The 12,232-nt window shown below is 60.0% G+C and overlaps 1 protein-coding gene across 4 annotated transcripts in view; it reads right to left on the reverse strand.

Annotated features, from left to right (window-relative positions):
• Nucleotides 1-444: 444 nt before the first annotated feature.
• Nucleotides 445-12,232, reverse strand: part of CDC42BPB (CDC42 binding protein kinase beta) — a 98,358-nt gene continuing 86,570 nt past the window's right edge. For 2 of the 4 annotated variants that reach the window (XM_027521724.1, XM_027521722.1), the window contains 11 exons: nucleotides 11,994-12,133; nucleotides 10,772-10,853; nucleotides 9,450-9,666; nucleotides 9,274-9,336; nucleotides 7,754-8,350; nucleotides 5,156-5,413; nucleotides 4,955-5,072; nucleotides 4,763-4,880; nucleotides 4,307-4,412; nucleotides 4,143-4,213; nucleotides 445-1,652 (listed from right to left, as the gene is read on the reverse strand). In XM_027521724.1, coding sequence (XP_027377525.1) covers nucleotides 1,521-1,652; nucleotides 4,143-4,213; nucleotides 4,307-4,412; nucleotides 4,763-4,880; nucleotides 4,955-5,072; nucleotides 5,156-5,413; nucleotides 7,754-8,350; nucleotides 9,274-9,336; nucleotides 9,450-9,666; nucleotides 10,772-10,853; nucleotides 11,994-12,133 — 1,902 coding nt within the window. In that variant the 3' untranslated portion in view covers nucleotides 445-1,520. Of the gene's footprint in view, nucleotides 1,653-4,136; nucleotides 4,214-4,306; nucleotides 4,413-4,762; nucleotides 4,881-4,954; nucleotides 5,073-5,155; nucleotides 5,414-7,753; nucleotides 8,351-9,273; nucleotides 9,337-9,449; nucleotides 9,667-10,771; nucleotides 10,854-11,993; nucleotides 12,134-12,232 lie in introns of those variants that run through there. The other 2 variants (XM_027521723.1, XR_003507509.1) reach the window with 2 other exon arrangements.

Here is a 12,232-nt window from a genome sequence, read left to right on the forward strand (position 1 = left end):
CCCCCTGCCCGAGTGTCACCAAGAGCTGACTGCGGGTCAGAGCAAACAGTGTACCCAGCCAGCCACAGGCTCCTGGGCCCCAGACCCCCGCCCAGTGCCATGTACCCACCCCTGCCTCCCCATGAGCACCCCCTCCAGGGGGTGGTCGGCCCATCCTGTTTTCTCTCTCTGAAGCCTAGCAGGGACACTGGCCAGACAGCCCCCTTCCTCCAGCCAGAAGCCCACCCCAACCCTGCCTACACACCACGCAGGGCATCCCCGGAGGCCCCCTGGGATCTGCACAGGCGAGAGGTCCCGGCCCTGGAGGCCGGCTCCTGCCACATGGACTCCGTCCCCCGCCGCTCCAAGGCAAGAGGGTTCTTTCCAGCACAGGGTGGGCCTTCCAGTGCTGGGGTACCAGGCACCAGCTGACTGCACATGCCATTGAGACAAACCACCCAGAACTTTAAAACTGCCGTCTTCTGCTTTATTGACAGGTAAATTGTTCAAAAATGTTCTCACAATTCAATAATTACAAAGACTCAGACTTACATTAAAAAAGTAAAAACCAGAACCCCCAGCAGGTGCCAGCCCCAGCGGAAGGCCCGGGGGGCAGGCAGGCTGTGGTGCCCATGTTGCTCAGTGCCGACTCATGGAAAATGCGCGTCTTCCACAGCGTCACGAGGACGTCGGCTGGCAGAGGGCAGAGGGAAGCCTGCCGGTGGCTCCCGGCGAGCTTTCAGAGGCCGCCCCGGGCCCTGGCGCTGGGAGGGGAGGCAGAAGCGCGTGGGGTGGAGTGTGGCGGTGTCTACACCATCCAGTAGAGGGCACGAATCATGGGGCTCCATGCGGGGCGGGGCGCCCCCGGGCGCGGCCTCTCGGCCCGTGGGCACAGGGCCCAGCTACCCGCCACCCACTGGTTTCAGGGCAGGAGGCTGAGCGGTGGAAGCGAGCAGGACAGAGCACAGCTGACTTCACAGTAGTAGAGACTGGTGACACGTGTGGCTGTGACTGGGAATGGACTGACTCCAGAGGCCTCTGTCCACAGCTACAAAGTCGGCAGGAGGACTCCCGCCTCTTGACTATGTACGGGCTAAATGAACAAAAAGGCCACAACCTCACCTCCACGTTTCCTGTCTTCAAGACTCTAGTGACACTGGGAATGATACACAACTTCCTATGATGCTCCTAAGCGCCTAGGAAACAGTTTCAGGGAACGGGCCGGACGCGGCACTGAGGCTGTCCTGAGCTGCCTGCGTCCCGCGGGGGCCGCGGCTGGCCCTGGGTGGGCGGGAGAGGCCGGGGGCGTCCTTCATGTGCAAACGGAGCTGCGTTGCCTCACAGCTGCGCAGAGGGTGATCTGGTCTACCGCCAGACAGTGCAGCACGGAACTGGTCACTGTTATAATAAAGCGTTTTCTTCATCTCCATATCTACATGTCGACTCTACGTTTCCTGGGACGACACTGGAGGCTCAGCTCAGTCTTGGCGCTGGCGCTGGAGGCCGCCTGGGCCCCGGCCCTGTGGCGGGAGCCGGTGGCTTCAGGCGTCGCGGGACGGCTGCTCCAGGCTCTCGAGGGGCAGCTGGCTCCTGTGGGGGGAGTTGGGGCTCGGCGGGCCGCTGGGGTTGGAGCTGTTGGATGGAGTCGAATGTTTGGTGGAATCTGAATCAGGCTGTGAAGACAGAACGGGGCCAGCGTGAGAGCCGTCGCCTGGGCCTGAGAGTGCAGCTGCCTGGGCAGGGGCGGCCCCGCTGTCTCCTTCCGAGATACGAGGACACACCCTCTCCAGACTTTTCATGTGGCCCCTGCAGGAGAGATCACAGACCAAGGCCCACCACCACCGACAACTCGTGCAACTGTCACAAAAAGGAGCAACCTGCCGTGAGGAAACCAGGCGGTGTGGCAGCCACGTGGTCCAAGGCCACAGACGTAAGGCTCTTCCATGGTAAAAGCACAGGGGATAGAGAGGGACTTTCTCCACATGACAGAGGTGTCAGGGAGCAGCCCTCTGACTGCACGCCCTGTGGCGAGAGGCAAAGCTCCCATTCAGAGCAGGAGCGAGGCCAGGCTGCTGCCGTCATGCTGCTCAATACCGGCTACAAGGTCCAGCCACCGGGCAAGTAAAGACGGCGTCCACGAGGGACAGTAGAAGGAAAAGCATCTCTGCTCACAGCTGACCAGACTCTGTAGGGATATAAACGCTAAAGACCTTAACGAGTTCAGTAAAGCTGCAGGATGCAAGGTCAACACAAAAATCAGTTCTGCTTCTATGGAATCTGAAAAGGAAACTAAGAAAACAATTCCATTTACAATAGCATCCAAAAGGATAAAATATATCTAAGAATAAATTTAACCAGAGGTGAAAGATCTGTATACTAAGACTATAAACACTGCTGAAAACATTTTAAAAAGACCCCGTGAATAAATCAAAGGCACCCCGTGTTCTTGGATCAGAAGACTACTGTTAAGATGGCAACATTTCCCACGTGATCAACCTACAGATTCAATGCAGTCCTTACCAAAATCCTAAAGGACTTTTTGGGGGAGGCATAGAACTGGAAAAGCCAATCCTCAAATTCACATAGAATTGCAGAGGACCCAGAAAAGTCAAAAGAAAACTGCGTAAGAAAAAGCTGGAGGACTCACACTTCCCAAACTTACTACTTCAAAATGTACTATTGGTACATCCCTGGCGGTCCAGAGGCTAAGAGCTCGCCCGCCAATTCAGGGGACATGCGTTCGATGCCTGGTTGGGAAACAAAGATCTCACACGCCACGGGCCAACTAAGCCCATGCTCCACAGCAGAAGCCACCGCGATGAGAAGCCTGTGCGCGACTGGAGAGCCGCCCCCGCGCACTGTAGCTAGAGAAAGCCGGGCAGCCACCAGTAAATAAAGCTGAGCGAGAGGCTGAGCAACTCCTGAAAATGGGGGATGAACAGGTGCGTTGTGCTAGCTCTCAGGTTACAGGTGCTGCAGCAGAGGCTCCGGGAATAGAAACATGTAAACAGAAGAATTTACTAAAGGGTAACCCCACAAGACAGAGGGAAGTAAGTGGTGCCACGTGCTCTAGAGGGAAGGCGGCGCAGATCCTCACCACACACGCAAAGACACACTTACACACTCTCACTCCCTCAGACACTTTCACCACACAGGGACGAAGGAAAAGCCTGCCAAGTTCTCAGAGTAAAAGAGAATCTACCTTAATTGAAAAAGACAGACTAGACTGTATAAGAACTAAACATTTCTATGTGTTAAATTTCTACATGACAGCACCTTTACAATTAAAGACAAAATTAAGATGTCAGTGATACTGGGAAAAGTACTTGCAACAGGTAATACCCACAATCCATGAAGAATTTCTGTGAACGAGGAGGAGGACACAGTCCCTCAAGAGCAGCCAGGTGAAGGGTGCAGAGCTGGACCTGGAGGAGCGAGCGGCCGCCCCACACACCCCGAGTTCCGGGCGTGCCAGGAAGGTGAGGGACTCATGCAGCGGAGCCCTATTTCTACCGTCAGCTCAGCAGCCCTGCACCCCTGGCCTCCTGTCACGGAAGTGCCGCCGGGGCCCAGCCCTCAGGCCACCCTGCCTCCTGCTCTCCTCCCCCACCACACAGGGGGACTGAGGACACTGCCGTCTGCAGTGGGACCGCCCGACAGCACTGTGTTGACCCTCCACACTCCGATCCCACGGGGCTGTTGGAGGAGGAGAGAGAGCAAGACGCACAGGCCACCTGTGCGCCTTCTGGCGTTCCAGCCGTATGTGCAAGACCACCCAGAAAAGTCTAGACGGGAGCAGCCTCCCTGCATGCTCCAAGCACGCGGACGCCCACCCAGTCAGTGCCCGGGAGGAGAGATGGGCCCCAGCATCTCAGGGGCCCTTGGCTGCACCCTCCTCAGCTAGGCCAGGGGGCCAAGCCACGGGGCACCCGGGCCTGGAGGCGGCCTTGGTCTCCTGAGGCCACGACGAGGAGGGGAGAACTCTCATCTTTCTCCCGAAAGACTCACGGCAGCGGAGCCCGTGTCCTCCCCTCTGGGTGCAGCCTGAGCAGTCCAGAGAAGGCGGTTCTGGGGGGCTGGGGACCACGGAGGCCCGAGGTGGCCACTCCAGGGCAGACAGAGCCTCAGACCCCAGGCCTCCGCCTTCGCCAGGCGAACCTCACCTCTTTGTCAAAGTCCTGGTCAGGGTCAGACATACTCCTTAGCGGCACAGCCACTCCGGGTTCAGATCCCCCTACAAAACAAAGACGGCCATCACCCTGGGGAAACAGTTGAGAGCAGAACCGCAAGCCCAGCCCCGTTTCCAGGTCCCCCTCTGGGCCCCTACCTGACGAGGGCCACGAGACGTAGGGCTTGTTCCTGGGCGGAGGTGGGCGGGACAGGCTGGCGGGGGCAGGGCCCGGCCTCTCCTCCTGGGCGGGGGGCACGGCGCTCTGCGCAGAGAGCAGTTCGTCAGCTCGGGAGCACGCACCGGCTGCCGGAAGCGGGCAGCCAGGCCCCGGGCAGAGCGTGCAGGCCACGTGTGGAGCCTGCGGCAGCAGCAGGCGGAGGCCCTGGGCCTCCGTGGGGAAACAGGCTGGGAAAGCCCTCTGGACAGCTGCTTTGGGCCAGCTGTGGGCTAAGAACTGGCAGTGAGTGAGGGCAGTACGCCACCTGCCCTTACTGCGCTGTTCCAGCTGTCATTTCTGACAGCGATTTCCTCAGGACACCGTAAGAAGCGGTGAAGGCCGCAGACCCTTAGGGAGCCGCGGGGAGGGGTGTGGCGGGGGCGGCCGGGGCTCACCAGAGGCAGGTCCATGAGCACCTGCATGCCGTCGCCCGGGCCCATGTGGGCCACGTGGTTGAAGTTGGTGGGGTTGGAGATCATCTTGGACCGCAGCTCCGGGTCTCTCAGCATCTCTCTGCGGAGGAAGGGGCATGAGGCCCCGTCCCACCCCTACCCCCCACGGCCCCGTCCCACTCCCGCGGCTCCTACCGCCGCTGCTGCAGCCGCTCCTCCTCCGGGACCTTGAAGACGAAGCGCCTCTTGCTCCGGGTCCGCAGCATCTGCTTCCGGCTGTTGTCCGAGGTGTCGGGCACGTTGAGCACGGTTCCTGCGGGCCAGGGAAGGGTCGCACAGCTGCTGACTCCTGGGAAGCACCCCCCACCCCCTCCATCCTCTGCAAGAAGGGCTCACCCGAGGCCTTGCTCTTGAAATAGATCAGGCGGGGAGGCTCGCAGTTGAGGAGGTTGAGGCTGCCTTCCAAGTTCAGGGGCCGGATCTGTGTTGGGAACCAGATGGGTAGGTGGCTGCCCTGCGTGGGCGGCGGGCACCGTGCACGCACCCCGAGCCTTACCCTGCGCAAGCCGACCGTCTGCACCCACTCCATGGTGCGCACGTCGAAGACGTCCACGCCGTACTCGCTATACACCGTGACGTGCGTGGGGCTGCAACCTGGCGCACACGGAGCAGAGGGGTGAGCCCGGGCCGCCCGGTGCCAGAGGCCACCAACCCGCACGGGCGTGCCTTGGCCCAGGCCCCGGGGCCCCCACTGCGGAGGGAACCTCCGCTCCTGACATCTGACAGCGTTAAATACCACTGCACATTGAGCACTGACGACGACCTACTCAAAACTTCGTTTTTCATTTAGCTTGCTTATTATACAGTTCCAGCAGAAGCTTATTACTGTTCAGGCTGAATGCATCGCAAATCCAGACAGGGACCTAACGTTTTTTCCTTAAGGCAAACAACTCCTTTGAGATTCCAGGAGTCAGACTTCTGAGTAAACAGTTAAAATCTCCCCCAAACTATCGCTGTGCTCTGAGTGAGGTGCTGGCCTTCCCTGAAGCTGTCTGCAGGCCGCCCTCCTACAGTCAGTCTGAACATACACGATGACAATCACTCTCCTGCATGGGCTGGGGGCCTGCTGCTCTCCCCCTCCCGCCACAGGTCTGGACGGAAAACCCTCCTGGGGCAGGACTAGGAGACGGAGGCCTGCTGGCCCGCGGCACCTGCGGTCCATGGGGACTTTCCCACTGCTAGGACAGCGGGGCAGACGTGAGCCGGCCCAGAGAGCATCCTGGAGGGCGCAGCTGTCATGCCAAGCAGGCAGGGGGCTCGGGCTCAGCCTAGGTTCCTGTCCTCCTACGTCCCAGGGCTGAAAGTCACTCCTCGCCACATCACACTTAACTGAATTTCTAAAAAGCTTCTGCTATGTTGATATTAGATTCCAAACGGGCCGCCTGATCACACCTGTTCTTTGGAGCACAACAAAGAAAATACAACAGGGTTTAGGGAACAGAAGACGCTAAACTAGTCGCCAAACCGTCCTGGTGGTGACATTTCAGACAAACCGTGAGGCCTGCTGAGTGCCACACCTGACGAAGATGGCCAGAGGGCCCTGAGAGACCTCAGAGACCTCGCCCATGCGGGGGCTCCGGGAGCTGCTCCCCTCACACCGGAGCACGTGGGGCTCCATCTGCAGACAGTTTACTGACAGACTGATACACTCAGCTGCCCAGTTAAAAAAAAAGTAACCGGTTAAATCAGCAGGAAGGCCCCTGCTGTTGGTGGGCAGGTCACTGCCCTGTGTGGCTCCCGGAAGGATGGGGCTCCTGTGACCGGGGTGGGGTGGTGTCTGTGTGTGAGGACATGCGCGTGCTCACGTGGGGCTCGTGATGAGCAGGAAGCAGGGCTAGGTCTCCACCCTGAGAGCTCCTGAATGAGTCCTGCAGCTCTAGAACTGGCTGGCGTCTGTACTGTGCACAGATGAACCGAGCACAGAGGAGGGGAGAGGGCTGGACTCGGAAGAGAATGCAGCAACCTCACGGCCGAGATCAGAATGCGCGGCTCCCAGCGACCTGTATCCTGCTGGAGTTACCAGGTGGCCACGAGCCCATTCTTGCACTGGCCACCCACAAGGACAAGGGGCACGGCGGGGGAGACCAGGAGGGGAGATGCTGAGGCCACAGCTGCCTGCATCATGCCCGGGCCCCGGCCAAAGGCGAACAAGGCCGAGAAAGAGCCAGCTCCCCTTGGCCCCTGGCTCCTGGTCCCAGTGCCCGTGGGTGTTCTGCCAGTTTGGTGAGGCCAGCGACAAGGCAGACCCAAGAAGTACTTCTAGGGAATCAGGGAAAAACAGAACACCTCCTCCTACCCTGCCAGCTTGAAATAGACGTGTGACCCGCGGGTGACCACGCAGACCACCTGCTACGCCCTGTATTGAGTGGGTGGGATCTGAGGTCAGGCTTTTTGACACAAGAGCAGACGGCAGGCCAGCAGGGCGTGGAGCACAGACTCCAGTCGCCGGCGCCATCATCCTGGCAGAAGGACACTCGGTTGACCACCCAGAGTGGCTCCTGCCTGCAGCACGGCGTCTGTCCCGAGAGGACCCCGGCCCAGAGGTCAGGGCCGTGTACTTTCTGCCCAAGGAAACCTTTAGCTTATTGTCATGACTGTGTAAAGTTTACACGTCATCAAGAACGTCTTTTAAAAAGTGAAACAACGCAGGTCCTTCTCCCATTCGCCTTGCTTTCCCCCTGGCGAGGCCAGCCGGCTGCTTGGCTCCTCAGCTGAGGGCCCCCCGAGGGAGGGGTGGGCAAGCCCCGCTGACCGGCCAGGGAATGGCCCAGGCCCACCCTGTCCTCCGCAGCAAGCTGGGGAGTCCGCCTCTCCTGCTGCCCACCCTGAGCACTCGGCTGAGGGGCAGGAGGACAGACCAAGGCAGAGAGGACACGTGCTGACCGGCGGGGCGGCAGCGGCGACGGGGTATGGCAACAGAAAACATATACATACTACAGGCAACGGGCGCCGCAGGCCACATGAGCTCCTGAGCGCGTGACCTCCGACCTTGTGGGTCCACGTACAGTCCCATGTGGCTGAAGCAAAGCAGGTACTCCTCACTTTTGAGCTCCACAGCACAAAGGGCATCAAAAGACTGTTGTGAGAGGAACGTAAGCGAGGGGTCATTGGGATTTACCAGGTTTAGAGCCTGCCCATCTCCCTGGGTGCTCAACAGAGAGAACCCGGAAGGGTAGCCAACACAGAGCCTGTCCTTGACTGCGGCCATCCACTGCACATTGCCAGGGGCCACAAGCTCGCTGAGCTTCCTGTGCAAAGGCTTAGTTCTCTGGATCTCATAGCAAAGGACCAGCCGCTTCACTGCCACAAACAGGCAGGTGGGGCCGCTCTTCTTCAGCGTCCCAGTCGCTATGAGCTGGCAGCCTTTTGTCTCCGGAAGCTTGATGTCCATGTTGCTCTCGGCCCCATCGAAGGAGGACCACGGACAGAGGTGGACGTGGTGGTTCCGGCCGCAGAGGAGGACGGCGACTCTCTCTTTGGGGGCGAGCTCGATCTGGTACACCTTCTTGTAGTCAGCCACACGGACGATCACTGTGGACGGGGCGGGAGCATGAGGCCAGGGTTCTGCGGACGCCCCCCGGAAGGCCTCCCGGTTCACGCCCTGCTGTCTCGTCTTTCTTGTACCCCCGGCCCAGACCCCTGGCTGGGAGGTGCTGAGTGCAGGGAGGCTCTGAGGGTGCACCCTGGATTCCCCTCATCCCTGAACCCAAGACCCTGCATCTGGAAAACAAAGGGCTGTCACCAGCTTCACTGGACCCTTAGATATACTCAGAGGATGTAGCCACCTCCTCCTGGGGACCCCAGACCAACCCAGGACCCTCGACACCCTCCCTGGGTCAGGACCTCCACTGGGGTTTCAGTCAGAGCCCTGGGTCTGGATCCTGATGGGGAACAGCTCCGCAAGAGCAGCCACCACCCCAGAGCCACACATGCTCCCCACTCTTCCCTGGGGCAGGAGTGCCGACACCCCAGGCTCCCGGGGAAGGGGCCACTGCCCTCTCAGGGAAGCCCCCTGTTCACCAGGGAGATCCCTGGAGCCAGGCCCGGGCAGACTTGGGGATACTCCTGCTTTTTCTTCTGGGAGGAATGAAAAGTCAAAACGTGAAGCGAAGGAAGGAGCATTTTGTCTGATAAGGCCTCCGTGTGCCCGGGAATTAAGGACCCGTCTCCCCTCGCCCCGTTCTTCCCAGGAGGACTCTCAAGACCGCTCTCGGCATCTCACTGGACCAGGCGGGCCCTGGGGCAGGTGGACAAGCGCCAGACAGCTGTCCACCGTCGGTCTCATTTGTGGCCTATTCCTCTCCTCAGCCGCTGGCCAATCTCCTTCTCTGTGAAGCTCTCTGATGCGGAGACTGAACTCCGCCATCCAGGGAACCCACCTTAATGCCCACGCGTCCCCACCGCTGACCCCTGCCTGCGGCACAGAGCGGACGGCCCAAGTGCCACACACTCACCATCCCGGGTCACCTCTATGACGTAGAGCCCTTCCTCGAGGCCAATGGCGATCCGGTCCCCGTCTGTGAACGACGCAACGGAAGTCACGATCCTCTGTCTCCGGAGTAACTACGAGTCCCCACGCTGCCCACCCGCCCTGGCCCCCTGCGTGGGCACCGCAGCGCGGGACACGCACCCAGGATGGCGGCCGTGAGCACGGCCTTGATGAGGGGCAGCGAGCTGTCGTAGGCCTCCTGGGGCACGTGCACCGCCTGGCTCTGCAGGCGGTTCTTCTGGAGGATGGCCTGCAGGCCCTCCAAGATCCCCACCCATTTCCGCTTCTCATTTTCGTTCTCTGTCAGGATGAGCAGCGAGCTGGTCTTAGAAGGGGCACCTAAGAGAGAGGCCGTCACCTTCAGGACAGAAAACAAGACAAACGATTCATAAGACAACGGCACACGGAGCCAGTGCCAGGCAGCCTAGAGGGGCCAGCACAAGGCCACTGCCTGGAGCGCTCCCTCTGGGGGCCGCTGGGATCCGGTCCAGCCGCCCGCAGGGGCCGTGCGCAGCCTGATCTCTGAGTGCAGGGCACTCCACTCTCACCAAAACCGGCTAACTGTTCGCTCTAACTGCTCGTCACAGCCAGGAAACCCACTCTCAGAATGCGTCCAGCTAGAGTGGGAGTTCCCTGGCAGTCCAGTGGTCAGGATGCCACACTCTCACTGCCAAGGGCCCAGGTTCAACCCCAGGTCAGGAAACTGAGATCCCAAAAGCTGTACGGTGCAGCCAAAGCGAAGAAAAAAGACAAAAAGAAAGGGGAAAAACAACACAAAACAACATCCAGGGACAAGGCACTCTCACACACCCACCTCCCTGGGGGCTCCCCAAACACCAGGCACCGCGAGCGACCCTCGCTGCCACAGAATCATCCGGGCACAGTGATGGCGACTCTCTGTACCACATACAGAGGCAGGTTCTGAATAGAGACGCGATTTAACAGAAAATGACCCGTGGTCTTGGTTTTGTGGTCAACCAGATTTTACTGTAGCTGTGAAAATTCCCAGTGGAGGGGGAACTCAGTCTTCTGGAAGCTTCCTGAAGCCACAGCACCCACCACCAGCCCAGCAGGGTGCGCCCCACCTCCGCCAACAAGACTGCTGACAGCAGCATCTACCGATTTCTTTCCTGCTTTGCTCAGGTTAATGGCCAGTGAGTCCTGGGAGGGAGGCTGAAGGGCCCGTTTCCCTACAGCCAACCCGTGAGGCACTTCAGTGTCCAGTGCCCTGGACGGAGGGGCCAGGACAGACTGCAGATGAGGATGGAGCTGGAAGGCCTGGCACTGGGGGGCTTGTGGCTGGATGAGCCGAGGCCAGCAGTCTAGAGAAACAGGAGGTCCCTTCATGTGGGCCCCTTGCTACCACACTAGGAAATGCTCAGTAACGTTACCCTTTCATTTTAGCCACATGCACTTCTTTAACGATTAATGAAACACGTTGAAAAACCAGGAAGAAAACGTACCCTGAATATACATGGAATATCTCGGCGTGAGGCATGTATGACGTCTGAAGCCAGGACGGAGCTCACAGAGAACTCTTCATCTCTGTAAGAAATAACACGTTCAGAACACAGGGCCTGTCCTCCACCCATGGGACCACGATGAGAGAGGACACCTCTGGGAAAACCTCCCTGCCTCCACCCGGATATGAAACACTGATACTGACAAAGCCAGCCTACAAAGGGTGAGACTCTTACACACACTTCGGTGGTGGGGGGCGTCGGGGACTTAACCCCTCCCCAAGCCACACTGCTCTGGCCGTGCCAGGCCGCGCGGCAGGCACACACCACGTCTTTGCTGTGTCCTCTGCTTGGCCGTAAACAGGGGAATGAAGTCTGCTGTGGCAGCCGGGGAATCCCAGCCACTCTCGACCCTGGGCTGTGAGCAGCAGATGCCCGGGACGCCCAGTGCATCCTCAGCACGGCTGGGCTGGGCACATCTGTGTGTGTGTGTGTGTGTGTGTGTGTGTGTGCACGCGCGTGTGCGTGCGTGTGGGGGGGATGGGCAGGACCACCTGGGGACGTTTCCAAACCGCAGGTGCCCCCGGTCACCCCTGCCCCACGGGCCCCCAGGTACCAATGCTGCCGAGGCAGCTGCAGGGCAGGTGGCACAGCAGGTGGCTGGGGCAGGTGGCACAGGGGCAGGCTCTCCACGTGGGGGATGTGGCCGCCGTGGCAGCTGCACCCCCAAGCTCCAAGCTAAGCTTGCCCTGTTTCTTAACTGGCTTAGCCTTCCCACAGCCCCAGGCCTCAGAGTGCTGCTATTCTGCCCATTCCAGGGACTGAGGTGTTAATGGGGGCTCTGCGCTTTCCTGTGCTGATGGCAGGAGGGAGCTGACGAGGCACGAGGGGGTTACGAGAGGCGCCGCTGAGTTGGAGTGGCGGCCCCAGGGAGTCAGGGCTCCCAGAGGCAGAGCACACAGGCCGCCCCAGCTGCGCGCTGCCTGGGCTGGATTCTCTCTGTTCCGGGGTGCATAATTTTCTCATTAGATGCCTACTTGGCACATCTTTCAGGGCAAAAACATCCACAGCAGGAAGGTTTCTAGCGGGCCCCTGTTTCAGAGTGGCACAACGACTAAGGATGTGAAGGAAGGAACAAGGTTAAAGCGACCAAGCAGTGAACCCCCGCTGTAAGATGCGCAGGTCAGGCGACAGGCCCAGGACAGGGCGGGCCACACACACTGACCTGAGGTCCAGGACTTGGCTGGCCAGGACGCCGGGCTGGGCGGACTTGCCCTCGGGCAGGTCGTACAGGAAGAGCCTGCAGTCACAGACCACCGCGAAGGCTCGCTGCCACCCCTTCTTCACCCCGGTTGGTTTGGGGATCTGCAGATCAAAGTGACCGTGTTCCCCAGGGCCAGGGCGCCAGCCGCAGGCAGTGGAAAGGCAGGCCCGGGAGACTTCTTGGAGGCGGCTGCCGTGCCA

Source organism: Bos indicus x Bos taurus, chromosome 21, assembly GCF_003369695.1.
Source record: "Bos indicus x Bos taurus breed Angus x Brahman F1 hybrid chromosome 21, Bos_hybrid_MaternalHap_v2.0, whole genome shotgun sequence".
NCBI classification, from domain to species: Eukaryota; Metazoa; Chordata; class Mammalia; order Artiodactyla; family Bovidae; genus Bos; species Bos indicus x Bos taurus.